The 19,315-nt window shown below is 36.3% G+C and overlaps 1 protein-coding gene across 1 annotated transcript in view; it reads left to right on the top strand.

The window, feature by feature from the left end:
• The window catches only part of LOC121431863 (sushi domain-containing protein 2-like), a 33,299-nt gene extending 14,215 nt beyond the window's left edge, over positions 1-19,084 (top strand). The window contains 15 exon segments of the mRNA XM_041629635.1: positions 1,985-2,147; positions 4,601-4,849; positions 6,004-6,301; positions 6,700-6,975; positions 9,966-10,098; positions 10,649-10,784; positions 11,749-11,883; positions 12,588-12,758; positions 14,029-14,117; positions 14,120-14,288; positions 14,581-14,841; positions 16,039-16,230; positions 16,433-16,547; positions 17,193-17,246; positions 18,780-19,084. Coding sequence (XP_041485569.1) covers positions 1,985-2,147; positions 4,601-4,849; positions 6,004-6,301; positions 6,700-6,975; positions 9,966-10,098; positions 10,649-10,784; positions 11,749-11,883; positions 12,588-12,758; positions 14,029-14,117; positions 14,120-14,288; positions 14,581-14,841; positions 16,039-16,230; positions 16,433-16,547; positions 17,193-17,246; positions 18,780-18,789 — 2,451 coding nt within the window. The 3' untranslated portion in view covers positions 18,790-19,084.
• The last annotated feature ends 231 nt before the right edge of the window (positions 19,085-19,315 follow it).

The raw sequence follows: 19,315 nt of genomic DNA on the forward strand, positions 1-19,315 counted from the left end.
CGTCAAAATCTCGAGTGTGTGTAATTCCCAATGGCATTGGTTTATTTAGTCAGAAAATGAATACCCAATACTCTTGGAGAGTAGACTAGTCGTAATATCGGTTGATAACCGTTATGAAACCCATGGCTTTAAACAATTCCTGCTAACTCAGTGAGTAATGCGACCAGACTTGAAATGCCTCGATCAGCAGCAGGAGGTTCGAATCCAAGCTAGCTAGGTGGAGCTTCAACCAGAAGTAAGAAGAAAAAAAGAACAAGAGAAGGGGTTTTTTGAGAAGTATTTTTCTAATTAGTGGAGGGGACATATGGAAGTATTTCCTAATACAGAATCACTGATCATTTTCTAAGAGTTTCGGGTCATGTGATTAAATTCAAATGTTCTTTAGGGTAAGTTCTTGAACCATGTTGTTGTAATGTATTGACATTGGAAATGTTAAGTTTTCGAAGTGTTATATGATCTATTTCATGAAACTCGGACACGAGGGTAATATAACTGATCATCTCACTTGAAGTTCATGTCATACGATCAAGATCAAATTTACCTTGGGGTGACTTTTGATATCAAATTTTTCTTAGAACAGTTCGTTACACAAAAATCTCGTGCAGCTTTATTTGCTCTGTATAAAATCGGAAAAATTTGTGAGTTCATTGACCAAAAAATAAAACAACGTCTAGTACATGCGTTTGTTAGGTGCCACTATGATTTCTGCAACAGTCTACTCATTCACTTACGCAATTGCCAAATTCAAAGACTCCAGCTATCCAAAATTCTGCAGCACGACTCGTTATATACTCGTACAAAAAAAAACGTGATCACATATCCCCTGTCTTACAGCATGTACATTGCTTACCAGTCCAGTTTCGAATCCAATTCAAGATTTTCTTATTTGTATATCAATGTTTTTGTTGTACTTGCTCCTTCATACTTAAATGATTTAGTCACTGTGCATAAGCCAGCACGTCATTTACGTTCACAAAGCAGTCGTACCTCAAATATCAACAAAATTATATAGCGAACGTTCATTTTGCCTATGCAGCCCTGTTTTATGGAACAAACTCCCAAATCCCTGAAAACGATTAATTCAGTTTACAGATTCAAAGCAGCTCTTAAAACATACTTATTTAATTGTAGCTAGCCTCACCAAAATGAACTCACCAACACTTCTCTTCCTCAACTTTGTTTTTTCAAGTGCATAAAGATTTATATTTGTTATGTGTTATGCGCTATACAAAAACAGACCATTATCATTTTCATATTCATTATTATTATTATTATTATCAACATTATTATTATTACTATTATTACTATTGTTGTTATCAAAATTACTCGGATTATTTGTCCGTGTCGTTATCGGTTTTTCGCGATATATAAAAAACCGTTTGATGGATCAACTTTTCAATTAATTCAAGTTGGAATATTGGCGGTGACAGTGATTTGATGTGTTTGGGGTATCAAGATCGAAGGACAATAAGTGTTTACTTTCATTGAAATATCTTGTTCCTGTGAAAACGATAGAACTATTCAAAGTGATCATCTTCAAACTTGATTAATGAAACAAATTGAGGAGACATTGATTTGGTTTGGGTCACAAGGTAAGAAGTTCAAGGTTGCAGAAGTCACCATTTTTCGCGATAACCATCGACATGCGATAACCAAACAGCCGCATGTGCTCTTGCATAATACATATATGAATTACGATGATCTGATTAGAGTTTAGTGGTCAAAAGATCGCAGCTGACAGATTTCTATATGTAAAATGTCTTGATTAATACCTTGGTCACATTTACTCTACGGCGGCCGTACGGCGAGTCGAAAACAGCCGTTTCAACATTTTATGTACGAGCTACATATAGGTGGTTTGTATAAAAAAATCAATAAAACGGCCGTTTTCGACTCGCCGTACGGCCGCAGTTGAGCAAATGTGACCAAGGTATTAGCAATAGTGGTGCAACCGAGAATGAAACTGTTCTTTTTCTGTCGACAGGTTGGATTTAATGCTGGTGACGGTGTGAATTATTACAGTGTCAGCGGATCTAGGACCGATTCAATTGTCGATATTGAAACAACATCAAACATAGGTGTCCCAGGAAGATGGGTCTTTAGAGTTGATAACTCAAACATCGGTGGACTAACATGTACAACTTCAGGTGTGTATTCTATCCTGCTGATGAATAATTTAAATATTACAAGCCAGTGTGTCTGTATCGCATGCAGGCACAAGCCCTCTTCAATGTCATATAATAGCAGAAAGTTATCTGAATTTTAAACCTAACCTGGACTGAAAGATATTGTGCTTGGCTTTTGCCATGCCAAACTAATCTGTAATTGTGTCAGGCTTATCTCAAGACTGACTTGTTGGCAGGTGGCGGTAGGTTGTTTTTTGGAACCACTACACAGACGCTTTCTGGAAATTACATCTATTGTCAAAAGTCCTTCATGGCAAAGTAGTCTTTATCGAAAATCGGTAAATCAAAACAGCATTTTTTTGTCCAAACTCTGGTCATTCGGCATATTTTTTTTTCAGTTCTTCGTCAAAACCGACGATCTGCTTTCCCAGTTCACAATTTTTTGCGACAAACGCCTCTCTGCAATTCGTGCCAGTCTGTGACTTAGACTTACATGTACCCGGGGGGGAAGGGCCACTTACATTTACGAGTGGATACCATGCGCGACCAAAAAAAACACGTAAAAAGGATGTCTTTTTCACGATAGGGCACGTTACGTACGTAACATTATAAGGGTGTCAAAAACACAAAAATAATGAAAAAAGGGTATCTATTTCGCTAGGAAAATTACGTGTTTAGGGTCGAATTTGCGGGGATGATAAAACAAAATTAAAATGTTTTATGAAGGATGTCCTTTTTGCCCCAACACTTCGTGTTGTGCGCGAGGTCCGATGTGCGCGAGGTGTAGAAGTGCATGTACTAAACCAATAAGGTAAAGCAGACGACCGAAGGACCCGTAACAATAAAACATTCCTGTACTTGTTTAGGGGTTCACTTCAGGGAAATTTGCCAAAAGTATCGTTTTGTTTCCAATACTATTAAGGTTAGGGTTTCACACGCCAATACTTGTTAAGGGGTGCATTTTCAGAATGTGGAAATTACGTGTTTAGGGTGCTTTTCGAGACCCCATGGTGGCGTATGGTATCCACTCGTAAATGGAAGTGCCCCCCCCCCCCGGACATGTACACACTAAGAAATAAAGGTTCAAAATTGAATCCCGAAAGGTTGATGCAAAATCAGCACCCTATGGGTTCAAAAATTGAACCCCTAGATGTGCAGTTTTGAACCCGTAGGGTGCAAAAATTAACCTCAACCAGGGGTTCAATTTTTGAACTCATATAGGGTGCTGATTTTGCATCAACCTTTTGGGGTTCAATTTTTGTCTCACCTGCGAAGCAAAGTGAGACTTTAGGCGCCGCTTTTCCGACGGCGGCGTCAACATCAAATCTTAACCTGAGGTTAAGTTTTTGAAATGACGTCATAACTTAGACATTATATGGACCTGGTTAATAAAACTTGGCCATAAGGTTAATCAAGTATTACTGAACATCCTATTAGAGTTTCATGTCACATGACCAAGGTCAAAGGTCATTTAGGGTCAATGAACTTAGACCATGTTGGAGGAATCAACATCGAAATCTTAACCCGAGGTTAAGTTTATGAAATGTCATCATAACTTAGAAAATATATGGACCTAGTTCATGAAACTTGGACAGAAGGTTAATCAAGTATCACTGAACATCCTACATGAGGTTCACGTCACATGACCAAGGTCAAAGGTCATTTAGGGTCAATGAACTTTGGCCAAATTGGGGATATCTGTTGATTTCCCCTCATAACTTTGAAAGTTTATGGATCTGATTCATGAAACTTGGACATAATAGTAATCAAGCATCACTGAAAATTTTGTGCAAGTTTGAGGTCTCATGATTAAGGTCAAAGGTCATTTATGGTCAATGGACTTTGGCCGAATCGTGGGTATCTGTTGAATTACCATCATAACTTTGAAAGTTTATTGGTCTAATTCATTAAACTTGGACATTAGAGTAATCAAGTATCACTGAACATCCTGTGCGCGTTTCAGGTCACATGACCAAGGTCAAAGGTCAATGAACTTTGGCCGAATTGGGTGTATCTGTTGAATTACCATCATAACTGAAAGTTTATGGATCTGATTCATGAAACTTGTACATAAGAGTAATCAAGTATCACTGAACATCCTGTTCGAGTTTCAGGTCACATGATCAAGGTCAAAGGTCATGTAAGGTTAATGAACTTTGGCCATGTTGGGGTTTTTTGTTGAATAACCATCATATCTCTGTAAGTTTATTGGTCTAGTTCATAAAAAGTGGACATAAGAGTAACCATGTATCACTGAACATCTTGTGCGAGTTAGAGTAGTATTCAAAGTCAGCACTGCTGCTATATTGAACCGCGTGATGCAGGTGAGACGGCCAGAGGCATTCCACTTGTTAACCTTTATTTCTCAGTGTGTTCGTCAAGTTGTGTGTGTTAGGGCGTGTGTGCGTCTCTCTCCCTCTCTCATTTTCTCTCTTTCCTTAATTTACTGATATTTTGCTTATTTTTCCCGGCAGGTGACATTTCTCTGTTCCCATTGGTCGGTTCAATGCTTGGTGGAACACAAGTATTTGTAAGTGGACCTTGCTTCAACTCAACCAGCTTGATTGCGTGTGATTTCGACGGGACGGTGACTAATGGGAAACTTCTGTCCAATGAGATCGGCATTTGTATTTCACCTCCGTTCTACAAAGTTGGAAGGGTTCCCCTTCGTGTGTCTCTTGACGACGGGGCAACTTTCGATTTCTCCGGAACGTTCACAATAAGTAATAATTTACATCGATAATTCTTCGTTAGTTCTTATTTTCATGGGAGACACGCGATATAGGCCTATATTGCTTGAATATGACGACGGGGCAACTTTCAATTTCTCCGGAACGTTCACAATAAGTAATAATTTACATCGATAATTCTTCGTTAGTTCTTATTTTCATGGGAGACACGCGATATAGGCCTATATTGCTTGAATATGACGACGGGGCAACTTTCGATTTCTCCGGAACGTTCACAATACGTATTAATTTACATCGATAATTCTTCGTTAGTTCTTATTTTCATGGGAGACACGCGATATAGGCCTATATTGCTTGAATATGACGACGGGGCAACTTTCGATTTCTCCGGAACGTTCACAATAAGTAATAATTTACATCGATAATTCTTCGTTAGTTCTTATTTTCATGGGAGACACGCGATATAGGCCTATATTGCTTGACTAATGCCACACTCTGAATCATGTAATCAGTAGGTTTAAGTGATTATCATTATTATTATTTAACATGATTAAATTCTCCAAATAATCGTGAAGAATATATATACGCGAAGTATGTCTGAGACCGTCTTATAGTTCAGCACCTCATAACAAAGGATAAATCAGTCAATCTATCAATTATATAAATCAAATGATGTGATGAAAATATAATGAAATCGATATTTATATGATATGATAAAAATATCAAATAATTTAATTGAGCTGAATAAATGAATTAAATCAAGCGTAAACTGCTCAGTGTAACTTTTCTATCCCAGGCTTTTTGTGAAAGCTTTGAATTTATGAAAGATCCAATTAAACGAAATTAATGTAAAAGCCTCGACTTTTTTACGGTAAAGCCTAAAAGTACAATGAAAAGTCGCGATAAGGTAAATCTACCAGGATAGTAATAGGGTTAATGTCGGGCAACTTCCTGCGCGATAATCCACCGTAAATGTACGGTTTACCGTAAAACTTTGGTGTTTTTTCAGAAACAGTTATATGCACATTAGTGGTAATCGGAAAATGAAAGTATATGTTGCTTACTTCCTATGTCTTTTGTGAAACATTAAATTTCCAAAAGTTTGAATTGTCTTCTTATTTCCTCTATTATTTTGCTTCAATCAAATTATTTTGGGGGGTTAACTTGATCTCTGATTCTCATTTCAGTCAGTATCGAGGCGGTTCCTGGAAACGTTTTCTCTTCAGTTATGGAGAGCAGCGTGAGAGAATCCGACCTCGAGATCACATGGGACACGTATGCCCTCGAAAACGTGACCGACGTTGACATCGTTGTGTATGGTTACCGAGAGAAGGATGAGATTGAGTTAAGGGGACCTTTATTCTCACTGGCACAGGGGGTTGACTATTCAATTGGTCACCACAGCGTTTCAGGGATAGTTGGCACGGAGACAAATTTCGATATCGGCGTTATTGGTATCATGGAATCAGAAGAGCAAGGTGGAAAGTAAGAATTAAAAATAAACAAGAGTCTGAAGAATATTATAAGAATCCATGAATTGTTATTTTAATCTTTTGTTTCAACTAAGCTATATCTTTGCGCTTTTCATATAAATCTTTTTTGAAACACTTCACATTGATGGTGCAGCAAAATGAACAGAAAGCTATAAGCAAATTAGCTTATCAAAATGTTAAAAAAGTAAAGCAATGAATTCTTCCAAACTGCGTAGAATATGCCTTTTTAATTATTTGTCCTTTTGCTATAAGGAAATTGAGAGTTAGACCTGGTGTTACGTATAAACCATTCTTGTCTGGGAGACTAGAATTTGGGCTATAAAGTTGTTAATTATCTGCAGCTTTTTCACATATTTCATATTTGCCCCCCCCCCTTTTTTTTATTTCAAGTCTTACCCGTTCAGTTCTTTGGAGCAAGGTCCATGTTCTTCAGTGGTACAATGGCCACAATGTCTCGACTTGGTGCCCTGGGTGGATTGCAGAAGAGGCCTTGTCAGACAGATCTTTCTTGTCCAACACGCCGGAGTGTCCATGCACCCTGGCTCAGGCCGAGATTGATATAGGAAGATTTAGTCCACATCCGGAGTGCGACATCGATATTTCGTCACCTAGTAACTGCATTCACAAACATGGAGCCTTCCATTGCGTTCGAGCAGATACCCCAAGGTACGTATGTACAGAAACAGTAATAAAATGAACTTTTATGACGCAACTTGTACTCATGTTCTTCGAACATTCGAATACAAGTTGTTGTTATATAGGTTTTGTCACCTTCCCACATACTTTCATGTCGGTGTAGGAAACATAGTTTGCCTGGCAAAAACCTATACGTTTATTAGAACTCTGTTAAAGTCTACTTTTTTAATCGTGGAGATAAATAAAGCCTTCCTTTGTGTGAATTGCTGAAAATTAATCCACAAACACAATTCAAGGAGTATTGCTGTTTGCAAATCATGTTATGCCAGCATTTGAAAGACAATTATTACGCTTGTATACATAACAAGTACAAATTATTGCACGAGAATGCGCCCATGGTACGCTAAGACCTTGTTTAATTATGTTATTTCTATTTGAAGGGTGCTCTGATTTTTTTTTACATTATGTCATGGAGTACAATAAATCATTCAGTAACAGTAGAATACTTTTTAACCACTGATTTTTTTTTCAACAAGTACACATAAAACTGAAGAATACATCTACAGAGCGATAAAGAGTGCAGCCATGGTAACAATAGTAATAATAATAATAAAGATGATGATAATAATGATAACAATAACATAATAATGATTGTAGAAATGATAATTCCTAGTATTTACCAACGACTTCAAAAATCCACCTGCTTCACTCTGAAATGAGATTAATTATCATGATATGATACGCTACTCTTGCCCCCTGACAGATTTGGGGTTCTATTAAACGTACTGTCTGAAATGAGGACCCTGAAACAACCTATAGAATAAACAAAAACAGGTATCTTTTAATTGCTGAAATAGTTTGCAAATAAGGGTAGACAATGAAAACGGTTAGTTGTACACCTTATGTATATTTGTCATGGAAGGGTCGTGGTGGTGTGGTTCTAATTTCATCATGTAGGTAACAAGAGGTCTTGTGTTCGAATCTCACCGCAGGCTTGCGTCATTTGTCAAGGCGTCGAGCAACACTTCGCAACTTTCCACCCACGTGTTAAATGGATGCCCGATAGTATGTGAATGCCTTTTTAGTATGCCTATAAATATAGTCTTTGAATTATTGTTCGAATTTCCCCCAGGAAAGTGAAAAAGTGCGTACATTATTTGCGGGCGTGCCAGGGTTCGATCAGAAAATCGGTAGACGCTGTTCTGATGTATTAAGCGCTATATATCATTACTGTTATTATTATTATTAGGAGTGGGGCTATACATGGGTCAAAAATACTTTTTTTGTAATTTCAATATGGGAACAGTTTTTTTATTCCTTGTAATGTATCTCAACATGAAATGACAATATTTTTTGTCTCGGGTCCGAGAAAAAAGTGTGCCGGGCCAAAATCCAAAATGGCCGCCAAAACCACCCAAAATCACAGTTTTGGCCACAACTTCTTTATTTGGTGGTCTTTTTCTTTGGTTTTGGTGTCTATTCATATGTATTTGGGGGCAGGCAATTTGTTTTTCCTATAATTAGTACTTTTAAACCATTATTTGTAGAGTTAAAAGGTAATTATACCTAAATTTTTCAATTTTTATAGCCTTTTTTCAGCCAATAAGTAGATTTTATCGTCTTGGGGTTCTTGGATATTAGATGGTACGAGGTCAACAATAGCAAGCAGCTTCATAGAGTTATATCGCTTTTATTCCTCTACTATGGGTTTTACGGATATTTGTGAAATATATCTTAAATTTAAAAAAAATGTTAATTATCCATAGGGGCTATACAGTATACAATGTACTGTACATACTGCACTGCATAAATGCATTGGCCACCATGACAAGGCATGTATAAACTATAGTGTTATACATGTAGAAATGAGCTCTTAGGTTTAGAATTAGATGCCTCAGAAATTGAAGATATATTTTGTCTCAGAAACTGAGGACATGTTTTGTCACATATGCTAATTCAGGGGGCGGAGAAAGGTAATTAACCCCACATCATGGCATTTACACTATAGATATATTCTGGGCCCCGTGCATAAAAATTTACCATTATGTTAACTTAATGGTAACTTACATGGAATCCTTGGTTCTGATTGGCTGTTGATCAACGTTACCATGATTATATAGTTACCTGACCCCATAAACATAGGCCAGTTAGACACCACAACCAGGTAAAAAAAGCCTCAAAATGAAGAAGATATGGCTACACGTAGATATGTGATGTACGTATATGATATGTGATATTTTATGTGCAATTTACGTTGCTGGTTTCATCATGTACATCAGCTGACAAGCAATCAAATTCACAATTCCCAATCTAATTTTAAACCTTAAGAGCTTACAATGTATTTCTATAACACTATAGTTTATATACAGGCCTTGTCATACATGTATGTCATGGTGGTCAATGGCAGTGTAGTATGTACAGTAACAGTATATTGTATACTGTATTGCAGTGCCCCTATGGATAATTAACATTTTTTATTTAATAAGATATATTTCACTAATATCCGTAAAACCCATAGTAGAGGAATAAAAGCAATATAACTCTATGAAGCTGCTTGCTATTGTTGACCTCGTACCATCTAATATCCAAGAATTCCAGGATGATAAAACCTACATTTGGCTGAAAAAAAAGCTATAAAAATTGGAAAATTTAGGTATAATTACCTTTTAACTCTACAAATAATGGTTTAAAAGGGCAAATTATAGGAAAAACAAATTGCCTGCCCCCTAAAACATATTAATAGACACCAAAACCAGAGAAAAAGACCACCAAATAAAGAAGTTGTGGCCAAAACTGTGATTTTGGGGGGTTTGGCGGCCATTTTGGATTTTGGCCCGGCACACTTTTTTCTCGGACCCGAGACAAAAAATATTGTCATTTCATATTGAGATAAGGAAAAGGAACACAAAAAAACTGTTCCGACAGTAAAACCAAAAATCACCCATTTATAGCCCACTCCTATTATTATCATCATTATTCTTTATATTTTTATTATTATCATTATTCATATACTTTCTCAGCATTTCAGGAGGCGGGCAAGAGTGTTGCTATGACATTAACGGAGAGATTATCGACGTCGCCAATAACCAAGGAGGAGGCTACAGTCATCGTTATCATCACGGGGGAGTCCTCCCGTATGGCCAACCTCAGAAGGTATGTACTTTTACTTTGCCTGAAATGTAGGTATGAAGTATATATAAAAAAATATTGCTTATGCAGCAATCTCGTTGTTCTATTGGTACACTAAAGGCTTAATATGATTTTCATGATTATTTTCCTTGCTTTATCACATCGAGGTCATTGAATGTTTCACCTTTTATCCTTAGTTTGTATGCCTTTCTTGATTACGTTTCTTACCCCCTCCCCCTTTCTGTACACCGTAAGTTTGAAGGACCTTTGCTCTGAATTCCATGCCTTGACCTTGCCTGAATGGTTTTGGCCTTAACTACAACACTGGCTTCATCATAGGTGCCAACTTTATAGGACAAGCTTCCTACCGGGTTCCCCTTTACCTCACCGTTAAGACCCGGTAATTGTAGATCAAATTCTTGCCAAAGGATGATGCTGATGTGGCGGTGGGACTCGAATCGTGAACCCTGTAACTTATCGTCCACAGATATAATATATTAGACTGGAAAATTTTGTGACATAACATTATGTTCAGTATTCGATTTTGCTGATGTTTATTTCCAATGCCACATAGGTACCTTATTTGTCGCACTACGTTGCAGACATCTTGCCGTGGACTTACTGCTGTCGTTTTGATCAATCTCTCTGCACATCGTATGGATCATATCGTCCGTCACAAACTTGCACCAACTATGTGCCACCTTCGCCAGGTATCCAATTCGGGTAGAACTGAGAAAAATCGTTATGTAAAGGAGATTTATCACATAAATGTAATGGAATATTAAGGAGTATATATATCAATAAGATATCCAGATGATACTCGTTGTGACGACATCCTGTACGTAAAACAAAATGTTCTTATGACACGGCCTAAGTAGTCTGCACACCTTATAGAAAGAGGTATTCAGATGACAAGGTCTTGGCTCTAGTCATGCCAACGTCCCGAAAAGTGGACGTCCAGGTTCCAGTAACACAAAGTCAAGTGATCGATCGTATCTTTATATCAAGATTGATTTTAGGGTGTAGTTAATGTACAATTAACTGTTAGAATAAAAACGTGATTGTTCTGAAATTGCTAAGCTTTGTAAAATGGGGCACAGAACTCAACATTTTACGAGAATCTTAGATCCCAACATGGACAGATTTTAAAAAAAGTGTTAATTCATATTTAAATAGCTTGATGTCAAACTTTGTACTATTAATTTAATTATGGTTATTACGTGGCAGTTATGGGCCACTTTTCAACATTTCATGATGGCAACATCAGCCCCAAAGAACAATCTAAAAAACAAAAATATTAATAATAAAAACCTCCGTTCATGTCCTACATTACATTTTTTCTCTCTAACATCCATTTTGTATATGTACATTGTAAGATCTTGGGGGAAAAAGAATCATTGATTGTTTTGTATATATTGTAATGCGCATTGAGCATAATTTAATGATAAAAAAGGACATATAAATGCTAAAATATTTACACTATATACTGTATAGTATGTACGGAATGTAAAACATTAATATGCGTCTTGGATCTCTTAATGTCAAACTCATGCAGTAACATCCCTCTGTTTCTTCAGCGTTTTCTTCTGCATCTTCTTTTAGTACATCCATTTTTTGTCTATGCCCTCCGTCACTAATTCCGCATTATCAATATATCTCTTTATCACGATACAGCCCTGGGCAATGGTGACCCCCATATTTCAACGCTGGACTCCACGACCTATACTTTCAACGGTTATGGTGAATTCACTCTGCTGACTGCACTGGATGGCGCGTTCGTCTTACAATCAAGAGCTGCACCTCTCGATGGTAAATTCATCTGGTATCTCTTCTTGACAAAAAGTTGAACCAAGACGTCTTTGTCGAAAATCGGTGAATCAGCATTGCACGACGAACAAGATTGCCTGATCTATTCCTTCGTCTTCGTTTCTAATCGCACGCCATATCAAACCATTGCTCACTGTTCCTTCGTCTTATTGGGTTATATCAACCCTTCGCTTACCTTTCGTTGATAAAATTTGACAATAGTTACTGATCACATGATTTGACGGAAATTTTATTTGAATTTGTTGAATTCGCGTGCATTTCGGGCATTTCTCCCATTCGTCACCCATCGTCCGCCTACATTCGCTAAGGTGTAGGGGCTTTAAAAGAAGCGTCGTGTGGATGAGCCTCCATCGTTTGATCCAGTCAGTTGTACTTAAAGAAAAGAAAGCAACCTTGACATCTAAAATTCACGTGTCTGTTAAAAGTATTTTACTAAATAGCATGCACCATTGTCACGAGAATATGGCGTCTGCCGGTTTCTTTCCAAAAATGCTAAATGGGTGTTGTGCAAATTCCCTTCATGAAACACTATGACAATGATGGATTCTTATAGTTGAGGGTGATCGATTTAATTGCAAATGTTTAAAAGACTTGACATACTAAGGCATAAGGGATATGAATATAGACTCACAGTTTGATCACATTCTTTGTGTTTTCTTTATTATTTAATCAAATAAACCTTACAGGAATTTCCGGCGCAACTGTGTTTGTCGCTATAGCAGCCCGCTTTGATGACAGTGACGTCATTCACGTTCAAACCAATGAACGCAGAGTTCTTGATGCGTATGTACGAGAATCAGACGGGGAAAGCTTCACTAGAATTGATTTTGATCAAGCTCCTCGATGGTCATTTACAGGTTCAGTATTTTTTTCTTTAGAAATACAGTAATGCTAATAAAATAGGAAATCTTGATTATTAAACAATATCTACAAAATCATAGAGGGAAAAGCAATGTTAATGGATAAGAAGAATATTAAAAAGCAGGTGACTGCAATGCCAAGTGAGGTAAAAGTATAAGACTAAGAATAAAGGAGAATTTGTTTGTTTGTTTGTTTGTATTTATTTCCATATAAAAAGATAAAATATATACATGATCTATTTAACATAACATACAGATGGAGGATGGCCCATTTCAGCGGTATCAATAAGATACCACTGTTCTTCCATGGGGTCCTTAAATTTGAAATGTAGAGGAAGGAAATGGGAGAGGGGGAAGGGCATGGCAGAACTGGGGAGATGGAGAATTCAGATTTAACTAGATACTTTGGGAAGAAAACAAGGCGAAAATGGAGAAGGCGAAACAAAAAAGAGAATGACCCGGAGATGAGAAATAAGGAAGAAAGAAGTATGTTTACATTCAAGTGTATGTTCTAGTGATCATGCGTTTTTGTTCCCTATTGAGACATTTTAAACTGTTATAAAAGCTTTCATTTACGATGTTTGCAGAACTTCGTTTTTTGTGTTTATTAATTCAGAACACTAAGATAAGTTTGTTCCCTCTACCAGGTTGCATTGTAATAACAAATCTTTAGCAGCTTTTTCACAGATGAAGAAATATCATTTTGAAAAGTTAGCGAGGTTACTTTTTTGCATATAGGCCTGTATTCATCAGGATGATTTTCACTCAGATTTTCCTTATTGATAAACACTTTGCAAATCTAAATTTTTTGAAAATTGTAGTTGTTGTTTTCTGTATGTGAGTGTGTTGGGTGCGCTTCTGATAACCAAACATGTGTAAACAAAATACTGTTAATTCGATTAGGAATTTTTCAAAATTCATCATTTCGATTTTTCAGCTCTTTCCTGTTTTTAATCAATATATATAATATAGGGTATTTATATTGCGCACATATCTACCCTGTTAGGTGCTCAAGGCGCTCCTATATGACCCGGCTTAGCTAGGTGTTCATAATATATAGCGCACACAGCTTTTTAAGGAATTACTTCCTATCGGTATACCCATTTACCTCACCTGGGTTGAGTGCAGCACATTGTGGATCAGTTTCTTGCTGAAACAATTTACGTCATGGCTGGTATTCGAACCCACGACCCTCTGTTTCAAAGTCCGAAGACTAATCCACTGGGCCACAACGCTATATATATATATTTTCTGTTCCTTTCCGTAGGTGTCTCGGTAACCGGTCGCAATATAACCGAAGATGGGGTCATCCTAGCCTTCGACCGAGGTGTAGGACTGACTGTGAAAGCCTCGGAGGGGGGGCCATGAGCATCTTTCTTGTAGCCCCAGAGTCCTTCCAGGGTCAAACGCACGGCCTGATGGGAACGTGGAATCGTATGTCCGGTGACGATTTCGAGACTCCACAAGGAAATGTCCTTTCGCCCGATTTGACTACTGAGGAATTGCATTACCAGTTTGGACTGTTATGTAAGATCGTAAATCTTTCTATCGTTGTGTACAATTGTTATAGTTTCTGAGCTTACAATTAGGGTAATAATGGCAAAATTGGGTAAAAGATAATATGTAGGCTTTCTCACATTTTTATACAAAATCCATAATTTTTCGTTGACAACTTGTACAGGAGGCTCCATCCCTGTTACCCCACCACCTTATTTAAACTACTTCAATATTACTAAAGTAGAACAAAATTATCTCTTATAGATATACTTTTCCTCTCTTGAACATTTCTGATACATATACCTCTCCTTTGCCTCAACAGGGGAAATAGACGTAGCGCAATCGCTGTTCTATTACGAACCAGGTGCGAACCACGAATCCCATACCGACCGTTCTTACATTCCTGTCTTTGAGCCTCCAATAAATATGTTGGTCGACCAAAGTCTAGTGATAGAGGTCTGTGGGACCAACCAGTTCTGCATCTTCGACTTCCAGACAACAGGCTCTCAAAGTTTTGCTCAAAATTCCGTGAATTCGTTTTCAACGTATCAGCAGGCAGTCGAAAGCAGAGCAGCTGTGTTAGGTACTTAATTATTATATATAGTTATTTTGAGGCCCAGCTTTCGTCATGTTCGTAGAGCACTGAACCCAATAAGTCCATGTGTAGGGTCCATTTACACGTTGGAAAAGAAAACATCAAGTAACATCTCCTTTAATAATGTTCTGCTGGCTTCGAATAAACAAGTATTAACATTTTAATCTAAACACACAGTCTCTTGATGGACTTGATGGAAGGAGATGAAAGCCAAATTAATGCAATGACCAATTTGTTTTCAATGAAAAAAAGTGTCTTGAACAAACAACTTTCATGCTAAACATACACAAGAGTATGATTTTTTTTCCAAAACAATTTTTCTCGAAAGTCAAAACGAATGTAAACATGAACGCCCATTGTAATGATCTGAAAGGAGTAAAATCGGAATCTAATGAAATTGCCCCCATTTTTTGTAGATCAGGACCCGTCTTACAAAGAGTTACGATTGATCCGATCAATCGCAACTATGGACGGCAAGTTTATTATTATTTATTATTATTCATGTTTGTTCAAAATATTTTCTAACTATATGATGTATATTCATGCATTCATTGTTTTCTTGAAAATTTACTTTGCTTCTCTTTGTTTGCAAAGGACATTGTGCAAGTTTCCTATAGAAAAAAATTATGACACTGATGGATTTCCATCCCAGGGGGCCAGTCAAATATATTTCTGTACACACGCGTGACCCAAGGGGGTGTTTTTTTCAGGTTCGGACGTGGTCCGCGCGTGGACTCGTTAAGGGTATAAAAAAAGATTTTCAAGAAAAAGGGTGGTTTAAAAGAATGTTTTTTCCCCAAAGCTTTTTAAAGACTAGTCAAACGTGTTTAGGGTATGTTTTTTCCCCAAGCTTTTCCCCGAGGTCATATTTTGGCGATAACTTGATTATGGGCCAAAATTTGTAATTGCTGAGAAATTGATAAAACAAGAGGCATTTCAGCCAGATTTCAGGTCTTCTATTCTGTGAAATAAAGATACACTGTTCAACTTGTGCTTATCTGTGTTGGCTATATACCTTCAGTGTTGTCCCTTCTCATATAATATTTCAGGGTTTCTCAAATTTAGATTGATGTACATGCAAATGAACCAGATCTGGATTTACAATGATATGGGAACAATTGCATTCATTGTCTTCTGCAACTACTTCGGCTTTAATTTTCTTTTGTACATATACAATGTTAATAGGTTGTCCACCTGCCCCAATCCCTAATAACGGAAGTGTCAACGTAACTTCATCCATGCCAGGCGGCGTAGCTACATTTGGATGCGATGCTGGATTCGAACTGAATCACGTGGTCACGTTAACCTGCCAATCAAATGGCGTGTGGAGCGATGGCAGTATTCCCACATGCGAGACTGCAAATAAAGAACCTACAGGTAAAATTCCTTATACAGGTATTGAACTATTCAGTCATTTTTTGCATGCTGTTGTAAAAAATTGTGCAAATCCAGCATTGATGTTTTCCTATTTTGGTCTTCAATTTAGTGTGGCTACAACATTTTTTTATAATTATGATTTCCTGAACCTTTTGGCAAAGCTGTAAATCATTAAATCGATCTATCTGGGGTTTTTTTTCAGATCTTTCGGTGCCAATTATCATTGGTATATCTGTTGGAGTGGCATTACTGGTTGTTGCGATCATAATTATCATCGTTGTGACCTACAAATGGATGAAGCTGAAGCCAGCGGCTAGGTATTAAATTTGTAACTAAACTATTTTAATATAATTAAAAAAAAAGAATACAGGAAAGTGAAATGTACAAATGAATATAAAACCACAATTAAGTTTTTGAACTAATTCGATTCGATTGACAAAATAATTCATGAAAATAAAGTGTGGAAAAGTGAAAGGTTTTTTCTTGAGACACTGACCAAAAAAATCGCAAGTCTTTCCTTTATATCTCCACTTTTAAGGGGTACCCTCGGCCAAAAAAAATTTTAATTTGAACAGATTAAGAAAGATCAAAATCGAACGAGGAATAGCAAAGTTATTATGATGTATCATTACGACAAAGTTATTATTTGTCATATTATTATGACAAAGTTATCATGACATACAGATTTGCATCATTTCGGTGAATCATGCATGTCTTCATGAATATTCAATTATCAAACTAATGATGTTAATTGGTATATGTTTAAATGCAGTCGCTAATTAAATCACTGAATAATATGTTTATTATTGTACCTTTATGTTTAGTTGAAAATTATGTCAATATTTTACCTTGTAATGTCTGTTTGTATTTTGTTGACGGAAAATTAATATATCAATCTTTAAAGAAAAAAGTCTAAAATAATTTGGCCTTTGTTTTTTACATGCTTGTCTTTCTCATAATAGGATCGGTCCTGACTCAAATCATGGTGGAACACACGCGAACCCTACCTATGTGACGTAAGTTGTCTAATGGTTATATGGGGAATCTTGATAATAAGTTGGTTTTAACAATAACATGAGAAATAAAAGAAATGTCTTTGACGGTTTGGGGAAAATCCAACAAAGAATAAGAAAGTTATAACTTTATTTTTTCTGCTAACAACTTCCTCGTATATAGCGTAATATAAATTCCATGAATTCATTTTTTGCTAAAAAAGGGTTGATGAAAAAAAACAGAAAAAATCATATAAAAGAGTAGAAAATCGGAGTATAAAATTGCATGTCTGATGTTATATCCGCTGCACAAATAAAATCACTATCATTTTTTTTTATAAAATGGATTATTTTTTTCGATTCATACTACACATTATTAAGCATGAGCTGCTCGACTTTGACGTCACAAAATGAAAACTTGAAAAGTTTATAACTAAGTAATTCTTAGACAGATTTTTATTAAACCATCACCAATATTTTTCTTCAAATTTTCTACCTTTATTTAAACAAACTTATTGCTAGGGCGAACTTTCCCTTTAACACCCTGGTGTCAAAATGTTCCTTAAACAAGCAGAAAATGGACAAAGAGCAAAGGAAAAGAGTTTGAATTAATTTCTGACGAAATTCCATTTCTGACATGCATTCCTTTTGTGATGTGAAATACAAGCGGCTACTCCAGTATTAAAACATATCTTATTATACTTCAGTTCTTTCAGACATTTGAGAATTTCAGAATATTTTTGTATGTCTCCTACAAAAAGGAAAAATTATTGTGAACTACAAAAATTTGCAACGTATCTAGATATATTAAAAATATACAAAATTTAGCTGAGGCGCAGCTTGCAAGACAGTGGCGTCATAAAATTAGCTAATTATAATAAAATAAGCTAAATTTTCTTATCCTTGGATGAATTTGCTTATTCACCAAACATCCATTTATATGTCTCTTGCTCTCATTTCGAATTATAAATATTGTTCTATTTCTTATATAGAAAATGTCCCGTTCATCGTGATGATTGCTTGGGGATCAAATATATTGAATAAATCTCCTGAGGTTACATCATTACATAACTTTTTTCATGTTTAGCTCGACATGTATGATTTTCTATAATTTATAATTATTATAATTCGTAATTCAGAATTCTTATAATCTAGAATTTTAGAATTTCTATAATTCATAATATATTTTTTAGATGTCATCGTCCTTTACTATTACTGTTAATAACTTAGTGATGAAAAATATGAAATTTAAAATGGTAAAACTAAAAACGGCGCAAAAAGAAGAATTCGTGTAAAATATTTTGACCACTTCCCCCCCCCCCCCGATATATAGTTATAAATGGCGTAGAGTCAATAGTCAGTAATCAAGCCCAACCAAACTTGCCAGTTATCAATGATTAAACATTTGTGATTAAAATGTATTGTCTTCTCAAACACTTAAAATATTCGACAGGAAATATATTTTCTGTTTGAAACACTTGTTATTCCTAAACACGTTCCTAATGCAACACATTTTTATAGATAATATATTGTTTCCCCCTCTTCTCGTACCTATAGCAATACTTAGTGCTTGGCGGGAAAACGACAACGAAACATATGGATCGACGAAGAAGGTGATTGCATTGGACTCGGAGATCTATAGAAAGACTTTTTGTGGGTGTCTTTTTGTTTTGTCACAGTGTTTGGATTATGTTATTTTCTCCACTTTTGTCTTCGGTATTTCTGAAGAAGTGCGTGCAGCTGAGTCTCGGGAACACTTTTAATCTTACCAAAATTACAGGAAACTGGTGTTTGGTGTATGGAATCTTACAAATTTCCTTAAATAAAACACCCTTGTCCCCTTTTTAAATAGACCTGTTCTGTTAAATTGCAGAAAAATTCCTGTTTTATGAATTTACAGAATAATTCTGTTATTGCTTTCTGCAAAATATTCTTTTTTTCTTTGAAATCAGGGTTTTTTACAGTCTATATATTCCATGAACGTGCATGTTTTGTCTTGATTTTGTTAGATCGATTAGATTTGAAACGCGTAACAGAAATAGAGCGGCCAATAATCGAACGTCCACGTTTGCCGTATCCGGTTTTACATGAAC

This window comes from Lytechinus variegatus, chromosome 18, assembly GCF_018143015.1.
Source record: "Lytechinus variegatus isolate NC3 chromosome 18, Lvar_3.0, whole genome shotgun sequence".
NCBI classification, from domain to species: domain Eukaryota; kingdom Metazoa; phylum Echinodermata; class Echinoidea; order Temnopleuroida; family Toxopneustidae; genus Lytechinus; species Lytechinus variegatus.